The 15,700-nt window shown below is 37.0% G+C and overlaps 1 protein-coding gene across 1 annotated transcript; it reads left to right on the forward strand.

Annotated features, from left to right (window-relative positions):
* The first annotated feature begins 790 nt into the window (after positions 1-790).
* On the forward strand, positions 791-13,714 carry LOC149813314 (4-hydroxy-tetrahydrodipicolinate synthase, chloroplastic-like). Its single transcript, XM_089991266.1, has 4 exons — positions 791-883; positions 6,305-6,501; positions 9,811-9,894; positions 12,671-13,714. Exons 2-4 carry the CDS (start codon positions 6,347-6,349, stop codon positions 13,596-13,598), a joined length of 1,167 nt encoding a protein of 388 aa, XP_089847392.1. The 5' UTR covers positions 791-883; positions 6,305-6,346; the 3' UTR covers positions 13,599-13,714.
* Positions 13,715-15,700: the final 1,986 nt, after the last annotated feature.

Below are 15,700 nucleotides of genomic sequence, written 5' to 3' on the forward strand. Positions count from 1 at the left end.
TTTTTTTTCTTATTTTTAAATAATTTTATTTTATTTTTAAAATACAAAGATTTCTTCAAAATTTATTGGAAAACCTATAATTTCTCAAAATTATAGTTCTTTCAAATATAACAAAGACTGGTACTTGTGACAATGACTCATGGTACACCATTAGGATTCAACTCTACTAAATTAGGATCCAGATTTTCTATCTTAATCTGGCCCATATCAGGCACAATTTGCACCCTTAATACTAGGGGTGTCAATGGGTCATGTTTACCCAGACCCAACCCGTACCAAACCCTATAGGGTTCGGGTATGATGACAATTAAGAAGACCATATTAAGACCCGGGTTCAAACCTGAAGGTCCGATTAATACATGAATCCGAGTATAAATTGTGAAATTTTATACGAGACCGACCAGAGTTTCAATTAAGACTCACAAAAATTCAATGTAAAAATGATAAAAAATATTATTTTACCAGGTATAGCCTGGGTCGGGTTCATGTAATTCTTATCGGTTTTGGGTATGGTTTCTCTTATGGTGAATCCGATTAAACCCGGGTCCAATACCATACTCGAAAATCGACCCGTTGACACCCTTACTTATTTCTTGCATTTCAGATCGGGAAAATTAAGGTAATGATCTGAACCGTTCACAGTCCCCCTATAGCAGACAACCTTTCCCCTAGCTTACTAGTAAAAGCAGAAGCATTCACTCCTCCCATCCCATCCCTCCCTACAAACCGCGGTAGTCGATGGGTGGGTGAGGAACCCAAGCCGAAGGTGGTCTCGTACCCATTGTTTTAAAGCCACAGTTGGCGGTCTCCCCTCCTCTTCCTCCTCCTTATTTCTCCCACTCCCCATCACCCAGCTTTCCCCCTCCCTCTCCCCTCCTTGAAGGTACACACACTCTCTCTCTCTTGTTGGTTATGTGCTGTTTTCTGCTTGCATTTTCTTCCAGTGGTTTTGGTTTTGGTGGCTTCTAGGATTTTTGGTGTCAGAAGGGTTTTCGAGCTTTTAGATTGCTCAAATCATATGGATGTTGCTGACAATGCGTTTGTAAAGGCACCAAATGTATGACAATGCGTGATTTGTGGCTCCTAAGATGGTTGGTTGTCGTTGTTTTCTCTGTTTTAGGGGTTCTTTCTTTCTTTAATCAGTCTTTTTTGGAGCACTTCCTTTTTCCGACTTTATCTTGTGAACTTTGATGTATGGTTCTCCAGGACTTGAGTATCATGTATGTGATCTTTGTGTGTATGGTGTGCTGATTAGTTGAAGGATTTCATGGTAAAGATATTGTTGTGCTTGGTTGAAAATGTTTGTTATCACTTATGGTCCTGTTTTGTTCTTATGGTAATACCTTGTGGGTGAAATTCTAGCCGTGACATGTATATCTTGATGGCTGAGGTTCATGTCTCATGAGAAATCATGGACAATGGAACCGTTTGTTTGTTATTTGATTATAGATGGAAATAGCTGATATATTCCCGATATATTAGTTAATGGATGTCGAAATTGTTACAATCTACATCTCTTTCTTTTTCAGTTCCCTTTCCTTCTTTAGCTCCTACACTTTCTTTCAGTTTCTTAGTTATAATATGTTATGGCATTCTTCCTAGATAGCAGATATAGGTTATAAATAAGAGGTTGCTAAAGATTTGAGGCACAAATTTTTTCCATTTTCTCAAAAGTTAATCATTAGATCTCATTTTTTACCATGGCCAAGAGAATATCAATCCAACAAATTCCATCTATAGGACATGATATATATAGGCAAGGGGGACTGTCCAACCAAAGGAAGGTCCAAAATCTATAACCAATGACGATCAAACCACCCATTCTCTAATGATTGAGCATCTCATCGATCAGACCTCATATATTTGTTGTTTATAATTTATTTAGTAAGAAATATGCTTTACACGACGACTTCATGACATATAGGCATGTTTTTCGAAACATGAAAAATCTATGGCTCACAATGCATTTAAAACTTTATAATACAAAGTATTGCGGGCCATTGATTTTTAAGGCTTTAAAAAGTACATCTAGACATCAAAAATTCATAATCCAAAACTTGTCTTTCACTAAATGAATGATAAAAATCCAATATATAAAGTTTGATCGATGAAAAACTTGATCGTTAGAGAAGCAACATTGTTGATTATCATTAGTTGTAGATTTTGGACCTTTTCTTGGTTGGATGCCCCCCCCCCCCCGCCTCTTCCTTATATATATATAAAATCTCAGGAATATCTTGGGAATATCTCTGCAATATATAAAAATTCTAAAAAATAAGTAAAAATATAGAAAATAAAAAATGAAAGAAAACTAAGATTTGTGTCACATGGGCATGCCAAATAGGCCGCAACACCCGCGTGGATGCGATGTGGGTGTGGCACCCGATGCAGTCAATAAACCCTGGTTTATCTTTGGCCAAAATGGACTCGATCACGAGTCGGGTTCGAGCTCGACCCAAGCCTGGACCGACGTTGCTCGAACCCGACTCGTGTCAGGTACCGAGCATGACTCGGACCGGCTTGTTAGCTCATAAGGGTTCCACACAACGAACCTAGTTGAGCTCGGGCTCGGTCTAGGCTCAACAGTCAGAGAGAGAGAGAGAGAGAGGCCCGGGGCTCGAGAAGGGCCGGGACAAGTTGGGCCTACCGAGCCTTATATATATATATATACCCACCCGCACCCAAGTTTTTTAAAGTGTCACACCTACACCTATGTGACTTAAACTAAGATAAATACTTTAAAATAGACAAGATAAATTGAAAAATGAGCAACTAAGTTAGCAGCTAACAGCTAACAAAAATAAATTAGTAACTACATAACAAGTAACAACATAAAAAGTAACAACTAACTACATAACTAACAAGTAACAAAAAAATCATGAAATGTGCAGAACTCATCGATTTGATTTGATTTGGTTTTTGAACCAAATCAAACCAAATTTTGATGCCAATGTCGCTTTAAAAAAAATTTACAGTGATTTTTCCAAATTTTTATCTTTAATAACTTTGGGGCTTTTTTTAAAAAGCAAAATCTGAAAACAGTTTCAGTTTTGATATTTATTGCAATAATATCATGATATATATATAATTTGCTGATATATTGAAAATATTTCTATATATTCCTGATATTATCGGCTACCTTGAAATAGCCAATAATATCACAATATTTTCAATATATCAGTGATATCGGTGACTTTGATATATATATATATATATAGGATTTGCTACCCTCGAGGGTGAGGAACCCCCTAGTTGTAACTCATAGGGGGATGTTGTTTTGACCAAATCTGACCTCATGGATGTATTCAGCATGGTAAAAATAGTAAAACTTTACCCTTGGATCATACTTTTTTTACGTTAAAATATGCTTTTTTGAGGTTTGAAAATTTGGTACATTATAGCCCATTGATTTTTCAACCCTTGTAAAATCTGACATGTACATAAGAAAAACATAGTCCAAAGGTCAAGTTTTACTAAACTTAATATGTAGATCACATCTGGAGGGTCAGATGTGCAAAAAAACTGAAAAAAATAAAAATATTACATTTTTTTTCACTAAGAGGTTCCTTACCCACGAGGTTTGCGAACATTAACCTATATATATGGCCTTTATCTGCTACTCTCGCCATTACCTACAAACGTCCCTTCTTTTTATTTTTTTGGTTGTCTTTCATGTAACCAACCTTACAAATGTGATCGGCATGTTTCACTTAGTGGGAATTGGCAATATTTTATAAGGATTCAAAAATCGATGGCCTAGAATGTGTGATACTTTCCCAGGTTATAAAATCATGTTTTTTCATCGAAAAAACATGATCCAAAAGTCAGTTCTCACTATTTTGAACATGTTGAATCCATCCATGAGGTGGGTTTGGATCAAAACAATCACCATTACTAAAACCTTAGCCATATATATATATATATATATATGTGTGTGTGTGTGTGTGTGTGTGTGTGTGTGTGAACTGAGATTTTAATGGTTTTTTAAATTTTTGCTTAAAGTTCACCATAAGGTTGTGTTTTATATCCTTGGTTTTATAGGGACTGGCTGTTGGATCATCTGATTACGATGCATAAGCAGGATTTTTTAAGGCTTGAAATCAACAACTCAGATTTTTCGTAAATATTCAAGCATCCAAAAAGCATGTTTTTTTGTTGGAAAAACATGATCTAATAGTTGGTTCCTAGTGAATGGACCATGCCAAACACATCTGTAGGGTCAGATTCCCGAAAAAAGTGTTGAAAATGCTCAGCTCATGTATTTTTTGTTAACATATTATATATAGTCACAACAAGCTTCCTTCCTTCCCTCCTTTCTTTCCTTCTTTTCTTATTCTCTGCTTCCTTTTTCACCTGACATGGGGTTAGAAGAAGCAATATCTTACCTATATTATTGCAATAATATCACAATATATAAATTTTTGATATTTTCAAAATATTGTGATATTTTTCCTTTTAAAAAGGATTTTGAATTTATGATGTTAATATCATATTTTGAAAATATTGCCGATACTTATGACTATATATATAAGAGAGAGTGCTCCCGGGTCACCTACTCCCTGATTACAATTGTTGGATTTGTTAAGGGTTAAATGCAGTGTTGTGAAAAGAACGCTTCACCTCAAGGCAAGGGCGTTCCTGCCTTGAGACTTGCTGGTATAGCGCAAAACCCCATGAGGTGTGCCCCTCATAGGCCTTGAGGCGCACACCTCAAGGCAAGGTGTGCCTCAGGCTGAGGCGCACACCTCATGTTGCTTGGGTCAAATGGGGTCAAATCCCCCATTTGACCCAAATTTAAAAGGTTAAAAAAAAGAGGAATGGGGGGAGGCCCGATGGGTTAGTGCTCTCTCTCTCTCTCTCTCTCTCTCTCTCTCTCTCTCTCTCTCTCTCTCTCTCTCTCTCTCTCTCTCTCTCTCTCTCCTTGCTGCCGAACGGAAGAAGAAGGCACATAGAAGAAGAAGAAGGTACACATACTTACACATGCATGTACACATTTTGTTTCCATAGAGTTACTTTAGAGTGATAAAGTGGCACCCACTTGGTTTTTCTTGAATACCACATTAGTACATCATAGAGACATGGACATGGCATGCATGGGGCCCAGTTTGTTTTTTGTCAACATGTACATAACATCAGTTCATCTATGGCTGATGCATGATTGAGTATTATCCATCCATTTATCCATAGAAGGAGAGGGGGACTTATGAAATGGCATTGTCCGTCCATGCATGCATGAGAGAGCATCTGATCATGTTATATAAACAGATTTTCTAAGGACTACAAAATTGAACGGTCTACAATTCCTCAAATTTTCAATATTAAGAAATTCATATTTTTTCTTTGAAACCACCCAATCCAAAGTGTATTTCCAAGTAAGTGGACCGCACTGAACACATTCATGGTGTTAAATGGGCCAAATAAAGATCACAGCTATGAGATTCATTTGGAGAGTACTGTACTCTATAGTTCAGCCAATACATGCCTTTTTTTGCTCATCAATGATACATGTCTCCATCATGAAATCCTGTTGAGTGAACATTTATGCAATTTACTAAGCTTCAATGAGTCTTGCGCAGTCGATAAGCCTAGAATTCATTTTTCAAACAATGGTACTACATTATGAAATTTTATGAGCAACTCTAAGCTACATTCAAATGATTTTTATGGAATTTTATGAACCACTCTCTAGACTATATTTCAAACGATTTGGTTAAATAGGTGATATTTTCACGAAAAGATCCATGCAACCATCTGCCAGCATTAGGTTGTTAATAACTAAGGCAGGTATTATGTTATGGCAAATGTGCTGAAGATATGATAAGTTGTTGTTTTTTTGAAAGGCAAGCTGGGGTTAGGCAGACCCCCACCAGTTATTATTCAACATACCACTGGGGTTTGAACCTGCAACGTCCCACCACAAGGAGACATGCACTGACAGCTTCTACCAACCACACAGAGTTGGTGGAGATATGATAAGTTGTATTATGTGACACTTCGATAGATTTGGGTAGGCTTTATGGTGATCATAGAGTTCAAAGTTCAACGATGACAACAGGATTGTAATTGACTGTGGTTAAAGGGATATTTGTGCTTGATTGATGTATTTTGCATAGTGAATTGTCAATATGGAGAAGTTGATGTAGATCTTAGGCAGCAAGACTGATGAATGGTTGATGAATTATAAACAGAATGTTGTGATTTCTTGGTTCATTTTCAGAAATTTCAAATCAGATGCAGATGCTGGCATCAGGTGCAATGTTTAGATTTAGAATATTATTCCTGACCCTAAATGCTCCATTTACAGGTTGCTGCTTGCTGTTTACAATAGTCGGGTGTTTTTGAGATCATGATGTCTGATATTTGTGCCAATACTCATTTGATTCAAGCATGGCATGAAAACCGACATCCAAATGCTCTTCATGCTGCTGCATCTTTTTGCGGTGCCATTGATATTTCAGCAACAGTTGTAGGGACAACTACTTCATATTCTAAAACTGTTCGGTAAGTTCCTGTGGTGTAGTTATCCAACATCTGTTATTGCTTTATTATTTGGGAACTGATTCCTGTTTTTTACCTTGTGTGTGTTGTCTGCATTCACTGTCACACACATTATAACCATTAAAGCAGCCTTGTAGAGGCATACAATATTAAAAGAAGTAACTATATGGTGTTTTCTATGGGACACACCTAATTTTATTGTCCTATTACACACACATGAAAATCAATTAACAGCTGATATATAGGGAGAAGATATAAAAAGAAGGAACTCAGTCCCTTTTTTCATCATTCATCTAAGTATATTGACTCCTTAGGTCAATGTTGTTCATTATATTTATGTATTTGTTACTTTATATTCTGTTTTATGCAGGTCACACAGAGTTGGTTAAAAAGCAATTTTTTTTAGTATAACATGAAACTATTTGGTCTATCAAGGGAAACTAATTGATTCTGGAAGTGAGAAACTATCTTCTTCTAAAGCCACTTTGTTGTGCACTTCTATGTGTCTGGTTGTGTGTATTTTATAAGACTCTCATTTGGTGATATTTCCTGCTTTTTCGTGATGATAGTGGATCCATGTGCATATAAGTGGATAACATGTTTGTAGAATTGATTAAATTTAGTTTTGCAGGTTGAGCTGACTTATTCCATACTCATCATAATGCTTAAACTAGATGGAATTTTTTGTTAAAACTATTTAGCCTATAGTTAGTTTTTTTCTGATGATGAAGGAAACCACCCATGCAAGATAGTTGGGGATGGGCTCATCCAGCCCATCGCACCCCACTTTTGTGGTTGTAATGTAAATCCGGCCTCTTTGCCCACCAAGGAAGTCTCCCCATCACTTTGGCCTTGTGTCAATGGACATACACGCACCCCATGGTATCGAACTTGTGACATCCTTCAACTTGAACATCTCCTAGACAGGTGTGAAGAGCCCTTGGTCTGTTGTTAGTTTATCATTAAAACTCTTGAATGTGGATTTATGAGTTAGCTGCTCATTTTCTTAGCTTTTGTTGAAAGAATAAATCAATGGATGAATGAATAAGGCAATGTTGGAGTTATATTTGTTTCTATCATCACTTCCAAGTACATTTTTTTCCACGTGGATAATCTGAGATATTTCTACATGAATTCTGTTATGTTTGTCTGTCAAGATAACTGGATTGATATTGTTATTTCGAAGGTCCACTAAGTGAAAATTCCATATATTAATTTTGTAATTTTTGTCAAATGGTTGGTAGGTGTGGTTAGCACCTACTGCCAGAGTTTGTTAATGCAAAGTTTTTGCAACTTGGCATCTCTTTTTCTGGGTTGTCTTTTATCTAAATAGGTCCTGCCTTGTTTACTTGTGAATTGTAATTTTATGATCAGTTACACCAAGTTCTTGTTAAAGTTGTACAGTTTCTATGTATCTATTATATTGTTTTTCTTATTTTTTCAAATACTTGTTAAAACTCATGGTTATCTCCTTGCTTCATGGAGGACCTTGACAGCTTGCTTCACTGCCACTGCTTTTCATATCATTGACATTTTTTAGTGGTTTGAAGTTTGAACTGTAGAGAGAAGTGAATTAGACTCTTTGTTAACTTCTTGAAGAATCTAGGAAGCGTACTCCTATACCAGAATGTGTTTGTGGAGTTTAGCGGACATTTTTTCACAATCCATTGGATAGCATGCCTAAGAAAGAAAAAAATTCTTTTGTTGAAGGCATACCTTGAGAAGGCATACAATTGGATGAACTGGAAATTCTTAGCCCATGTTTTACTGAAGGTTGTTGTGTCTTTTGTAGATATGAATAAGTTGAATCTCAACCTGCATTTTATTGCTTTCTTCAAAGTGTTCATCACTGGTTTCACAGGTGAGTGCTTTATGCATTAGGCTAGAGGATAACTAGTTGGTGATCCTTGTTGTCCCCATGAGATGGATGATTTCTTCTGAAGCATATTGGCTTTAGCAAGCATAAGGAATTGACAGTGGTGAAATTATTCCAGCTATGATGATCTGCTGGCTACTCATAGTGATCTGTGACCACTTTCTGTTTAGTTTAGTAGACAATCTTTGGTCTGTAGACTCTGTACCTATTTGGGTTTAATAACCGTGAAATGAAGATCAGACTTTGACAACTGTAAAATTGAGCCTTGAAGGCATTGTTCTTCAAGGGTTATGAAGTATTGGCCAAATTCTCATGTGAAAATGTGAACCTTCTGAGATAATGCAATGTGAGGATATTGCTTATACAGATGCATCAATTGATGTTTTCAGATCAGCGAGGGAAATAACATGAAGATTTGCCTCTTCACAACATGGCTTCTATTGTTTCATACCTGACCTTTATATAGAGCACAGAACATTTTAAAATAATGTCATCCACTTTTGACTTTTCATGTGATGTCACTGAGCGGAATCAAGTATTTTCTTATACTTACACCTTTTCATATTATGATTAGGTCCATGAGTGTGAAAACCATTGTTTGAACAATAAACAGGGATTCATGGTTGAACCACATAATCTTAGTTTCTAGCTGACCTTTCCTGATGTCACCAATCTGAATCAAATATGCTCTTATAGTTACACTTGTTAAATGGGTGATTAGAATCTTTCAGATCTTTGCCCTGAAATCAAGATTGGTTAGCAACCATCCCTACAAAATAACAATCTGGAAAGAACAATAGATAACCTTATGTTAGTTATAAAGTATTAGAATTTAGATTGCCGCCCCTTTGTCATTGAACCTTTAAGTTTACATGACTGTGGCAGCATCCTAACCTGAGTAAACAAATAAACCTTTTAAATTTGTATTACTACACATTAAATCGTAATGCCTTGTCCCTGTGCTGTGGAGTGCAAATTAAGAAGGTTCATAGAATTATGTGAGTTCAAAACTGTATGATCATTATATTTATATTTTTGGGATTCACAGCACTTGTTTTCTTAGGCCAAACATGTTCCTTGTTTGGTTTTAAGTTGAGGATTGAAAGCATACTCCACTTTGCAACCATTAAATGTTCTGCTTTAGACCTTATTAATTGGTTGCCTGTTCAAACCAAGGTAGTACACTAGCTCTTGGTTGTGTTCTTGCAGCATTTATAACTTTATTCCTTGTCTGCAGTTCTTGCATGTGTACTTGCACTATTTTTTCTTCCAGTGTCTGGTTGCTGCTTCATTGATAGCCACACACATTCCCCCCAGCATCTCCCAAGAAAAAAGAAAAATCTAAACAATCTTTGTGCTGGACAGATAAGTTTATTTAGTATGAAATTGTATTCATGACCATCCAATCACATATTAACTGTTTGCTAATTGTTCAGATTAAGTAAAAGATGGAGGTCTCTAATAAGAGGAGTTGTTACAGATTTGCACCTTCCAATGCGGAGCCTCGAAGTTAAAAACAGGTTAATCTATGTTGCTTATTCAGTTCCTTGGGCTCCTGATATCCAAGGGTTGTCTGTTCTTTTATTTTATGGCATGTGTTGCTGTTATTGTGGTCGTGTGGTGGTCATAATAAATAGGGATTTTTCCATAATCATGCTTATCTTATCTTATGGGTCTATGGATAAATCTATTCCTAGTTTTTTGCATTTTTCAACAAAGTCCCTGACTTTTTATTAACCATTCCAAAAATCACCCTTCAGGTTAAATCCTATCAGATGAGTTTATGGAAACCTATGTCACCTGGGTATGGGTATGGGTATGGGTATGGGTATGGGTATGGGTATGGGTACGACACGGCAATTCAAAAAAATATGGGTATGGGGACGCAGCTATATATATATATTAAATTTCATATAAATACAAAATAAATTCAAAGAATCAAATTCATAAAGGCATCCAAATGCGGTAAGAACAGAATTTTGCTTTACCACAAGACAAAAATGCATGTAAAAGTGTGTAAAGGAACAATGAGACCATACATATGGTGTAGGCTCTTACAACCTAAAACACTATCAACAACACCAGTTATCACTTATCAGAGAAAAAGATGTTGCTCCTACCTCTTCACCGCCTGCCGGAATGTCGCCGGAGGTGAGCTGCCCTTGAAGTTGCAGAGAGAGAAAGAGAGATTGTAACTTTTTCCTGAGGTTCGGGTTTGCGTTACACCTGACCTGGCACAGTGCAGGATCCGATCTGCGGTGTACCCGAATTGCGCCCAATACCCGCCCCCGTGTTGATGCATGTCGACACGGGTACGGCAGCCGAAACGGCATGTCAGGGTTACATAGATGTAAACAGTCTTCTTTCTGTGGAATGCCATTTCTACCCTCAAGGGTTATTTTGATAAAAATAATAACATAGGTTAAGTTGATTGGAACAGTCTTCCTTCAATGGAATGACACTTCTACCCTTAGGGTATTTTGATATAAAAAATAGCATTTGCGGTGCTTTTGCAAGTTTTAAGGGCTATTTGATTATTTTGATGACCACTTAACTGTTGTCAACAATTGTCCATGGTTGCTTCAGCGCCAGCTTGATGGGAGGACATAACTGTCTTATCTTTGAAAATGCAAGGATCTTTTTGAGAAATGTAGAAAAGGCAGAGATGTATTTGTTTATAGGCCCATAAGACAGGGACGGTTATGAAAAAACTCTAAATAAATATTATTTGATATGTTATTGTGGTTGCTAGAAACAAGTGTCAGCTGTGGTAAAATTGTGGATTAAGGTTACAACACTTCGTTGTTTGACTTTTGAAACTTCAGCTGAATGCTCTAGGTCATTCACAGAGAGAGTAGCTCCTAAATAGTTTATATTTTAAACCTTCCTAAATGCTTCTAAACACGTTTTTGGCTTAATCTTAACCTGTAGATGTGTTCATCATTGTTTATTCACTATGACCAATGCTTTGGATCGAATCGATTCGACGAGAAACCTCGATTTCTATTTCACCAGGTTTTGGTGCAATATGAGCCTTTGATTTTCGATGGCTCTAAATACACATCTAAACACGAAAGTGCCTAATTTAATACATGTTTTCTACTGCGTAAGCTATAAAGAATACAACAATGAGTTCAAATTAAGCAAACATTCTAAACATTGTCCCTTATATGCCGTTTAGGATGGTTTAAGAGCTATCCATTGCTCTCTTTCTCTCTCAATCTCGACAGATATATATATATATATATATATATATAGAGAGAGAGAGAGAGAGAGAGAACTGAATATATTAGGTCCTCTTTTCTCGTTCTGCCCCGTTAGACCCCATAGTTTGAAGTATTTTTTGATAGATCTGAACCAAGAACCGAGATGTGTTTAGCATACTTGATTTAGTGGGAATCGACTGTTGGATCATGTGTTTTCGACAAAAAATTGTATTTTTATGAGCTGGAAAAATTGAAGCCTTCATAGCCATTGATTTTGGATCACCTGAAAAACCTGTATACAGGTCAGATTCCGGTGATCCAAAAGCTGGTTTCCACTAAACAAAACCTATAGATCACATCTATGGTGTTAGATGTGAGAAAAAATACCAAAAACTATGATTTTTGAAGGGGCCTAACATGGGTAGAACAAGCACATTACCCATATATATAGGAAAAGTGGTAGCTGCTACCGCGAGCGAAACCGTGTTTTCGGGTTGTTTTTCACGAATCTGACCCTGCAGATGTGTTCGGCATAGTTTGCTAGGAAACAACACTTGGATCATGTTTTTTCGATGAAAAAAATGTTCTTTTAAGCCTTGAATATTTATGTAAATCTTAGACCGTTGATTTTTAAATCTTATAAAAACCTATCTGCATATCAGAATTAGACAATCCAAAAGTCAATTCCTATAAATCAAGCATGTAGAACGCCTGTATGGTCACATTTAAGTTAAATATGGAAAACCCTCTTTAAAAGCCCGGTAGGCTAGACAAGTAGTAGGCAGCTACCACCTAGTCTCTCTCTCTCTCTCTCTCTCTCTCTCTCTCTCTATATATATATATATATATATATATATATATATATATATATATATATATATATATATAGTGCTGCTTACACCTGCACTTTGTGCAATAATTATGCATATCATTTTGATATTTGGTACTTCTCTATACCATAGTTTCATATATATTTCCTGCTTCCCATCCTTGGCAAGCCCCATGTTCAAGATCAATTTTTACTTACACGTGGACTAAACTGTTCATAATCTCACAGTACTGCTTATGACTGAACGTTGTGCATTTGCAGGACGTATGTGGATGATATAGTGAAGCTTAGATTGATCACAGCCATCAAGACACCATATCTACCCGATGGGAGGTTTGACTTGGAAGCTTATGACTCTTTGATGCACATGCAGATATCAAATGGTGCTGAAGGCGTTATAGTTGGGGGCACAACAGGTGAAGGGCATCTTATGAGTTGGGATGAACACATTATGCTGATTGGCCACACTGTCAATTGCTTTGGTGGGTCATTCAAAGTGATTGGAAATACTGGTAGCAACTCAACAAGGGAAGCAGTTCATGCTACAGAGCAGGGTTTTGCTGTTGGAATGAATGCAGCTCTTCATATCAACCCTTATTATGGAAAGACATCTGTGCAGGGCCTGCATTCTCATTTTGAAAGAGTTCTTTCCATGGGGCCGGCCATTATTTATAATGTACCTTCAAGGACTGGCCAAGATATCCCTCCTGATGTGATAAATGTGCTTGCAAAGCGAGAAAACATGGCTGGGATTAAGGAGTGTGTGGGCAATGATCGCATTAAGCAGTACACAGACAGGGGTGTGGTTGTTTGGAGTGGTAACGATGACGAGTGCCATGATGCTAGGTGGGAATTTGGTGCTACTGGTGTCATATCAGTTACCAGCAATCTGATTCCTGGTTTGATGCATGAACTCATGTTTCAGGGGAAGAATGAAACTCTCAAAATGAAGCTCTTGCCATTGATGAAGTGGCTGTTTTGTGAGCCTAATCCAATTGCTCTAAATACAGCCCTTGCACAGTTGGGTGTGATCAGGCCTGTGTTCAGGCTTCCTTACGTACCTCTTCCTCAAGCTAAAAGGTTAGAGTTTGTCGATATCGTACGGGATCTTGGCAGAGAGAATTTTGTGGGTGAAAGAGATGTTCAGGTTCTTGATGATGAGGATTTTATTTTGATAGGCAGGTATTAATCTTTACGTAGTGGGCATTTTTGTTGGGATAATCACATATATAAGATTTTGAAGGCCCATTTGTTTACTGTTGCTGTTTACTTTTTTATATAATCAGTGAATCTTGTTGGTTGGTGATAGTTGTGGTTGGAATGGAACTACTTTAAGCCACAGTGTCCACTGTCTGTGCACGTTTACCAGTTGCCTGCATAACAGGATCTTCCCTTCGAGTGCTGTTGGTGTTGGTTCTGTCCTGGCCTTTGTGATTTTGCCTGGGCATGTTTTGGAACCGGCTGTAGCAGATTGTAGTTTGATGTAGAACGTCTCCACCAACTTATATCATGCTGCAGAATCAGCATTGCAAGACTTAGCTATACAGGACTTATTTTCAGCAGATACACAGCACGGATTGCTGAAATAGGCTTTGGACCTACATAATCAAGTCATTATTTATAGCTACCAGTCCTTTACTGGTATGATCAATTCAGACAGGGTCTCTTTTTGACAGAGCTGGAACTGTAACCTAACAGTCAAATCAGGGAAAGAATATTGGCAAGCAACAAGGATGTTAATGGTTAAAACAATTATGCAAGACCAGTTTCTGGACTCGAGAGGAGCACAAAGATCGTAATACATACTATTAAAATAGAGAAATGCCAGTATACGTAAGGATACAGAACTAAACGGCATGTCTAATATAATGAATAATATATTGCTGATATAATGTTTTAACAATACAACAAGCGAAAAAACCATCACAGGGATGCTCCAATTTACTCTGATGTATCATTTTATATACTATTCTAATGGAAAAACGCACAAGAATGGCATGTCTCGTGTCAAGCATGGTTCGGCTCTTCTCTTTCAACCAAAAAAAAGCGCCTAAATCATGGTCCATCCATATGTGAGAGATGAGCTTCGGAGCTGATGCTATGATAAGCAAATACCTGAGAATCCTCATTCATGACAGTGAGACCTAACCATTCAACTGTCTCATTCGGCGATCTGATGTAGTTTCATGCTTCTGGTATTGTGTGTATTTGGGCTCTAAAACAGAGTAGGCAATGCATCGTCTTGGAGGCAGTATTTGTTAAGAAAGGGAGGGCTTCCACATTTCCACTTCCCCAACTCCCTCTGACGCCTAGCTCCCAAACAGAGCCTATGCACAAATGAAAAAATGCACAATGAGGACTTGTTTTCAAATTGACAGCTTATTATGTTCAAATCAAGATGCGGTACATTTTCTCACGGTAAAACCCAATGATCAAAGTTTCCCTCAGGTTGTGCCCCTACTACCTCATTGATGAGGATATAAATGTTGAAAATGATTTCTCGGTTCTTGAGTTAAGTTGAAAATAGTTACAACTTGTAACGCCTTGCCTTATCTTGAGGATTTGTTTTTTTTGAGCACAACATAAGACTTTTCAAACCATTTCAAAACTATCTTAAAATTCAGGCGCGTCAGAGAGTTCGAATCAAATCATTATAATTCAAATATCAGAAAATGATTTCATTTACTTCATAAATAAAATTTAAGAGTTTATAGACAAAAACCCAAAAAGAAATAGAAGAGTACAATCCAGTCCAACATAGCAGTTGCAGTTTTTATGTGCATCAACATCAGTCCGTCTACTCCCGCAGAACTTAAAAGTGAAAAGAAATAGATCGTGAGACACATCATGTCTCAGTACAATTCTGAAGACCCTTACTAGGTCTCAAAAAACAAACACAAAAAATAATAGTTACGGTTTATGTAAGCAAGCAAACCACATATGCAATGCATGCATGCTTTGATGCGTATATAAGCAAATCATTCATGCATATTTTCGTGTGTATATCAAATACACAATACACATACATTTATGCATACATAAGTATACAATCTTACGTGTATCTTTGCGTAAATAAACATACAGCTTACACATACAACTTACACACATTTATGCATAAATAAAACACACAATTCACGCATACTTTTATGCATACTTATAATTTAAAACATATAACCATATATACACTTATGCTCACATGCAAAGTCATGCATACAGTTAAACATCTATTTTATTTAAGCATGCAATCATGCTCACAGATACCTCATGCATACAATTAAGCAAGTATCACAT

The sequence above is a fragment of the Nuphar pumila genome, chromosome 16, assembly GCF_984573655.1.
Source record: "Nuphar pumila chromosome 16, dmNupPumi1.hap1.1, whole genome shotgun sequence".
In the NCBI taxonomy this organism is placed as follows: domain Eukaryota; kingdom Viridiplantae; phylum Streptophyta; class Magnoliopsida; order Nymphaeales; family Nymphaeaceae; genus Nuphar; species Nuphar pumila.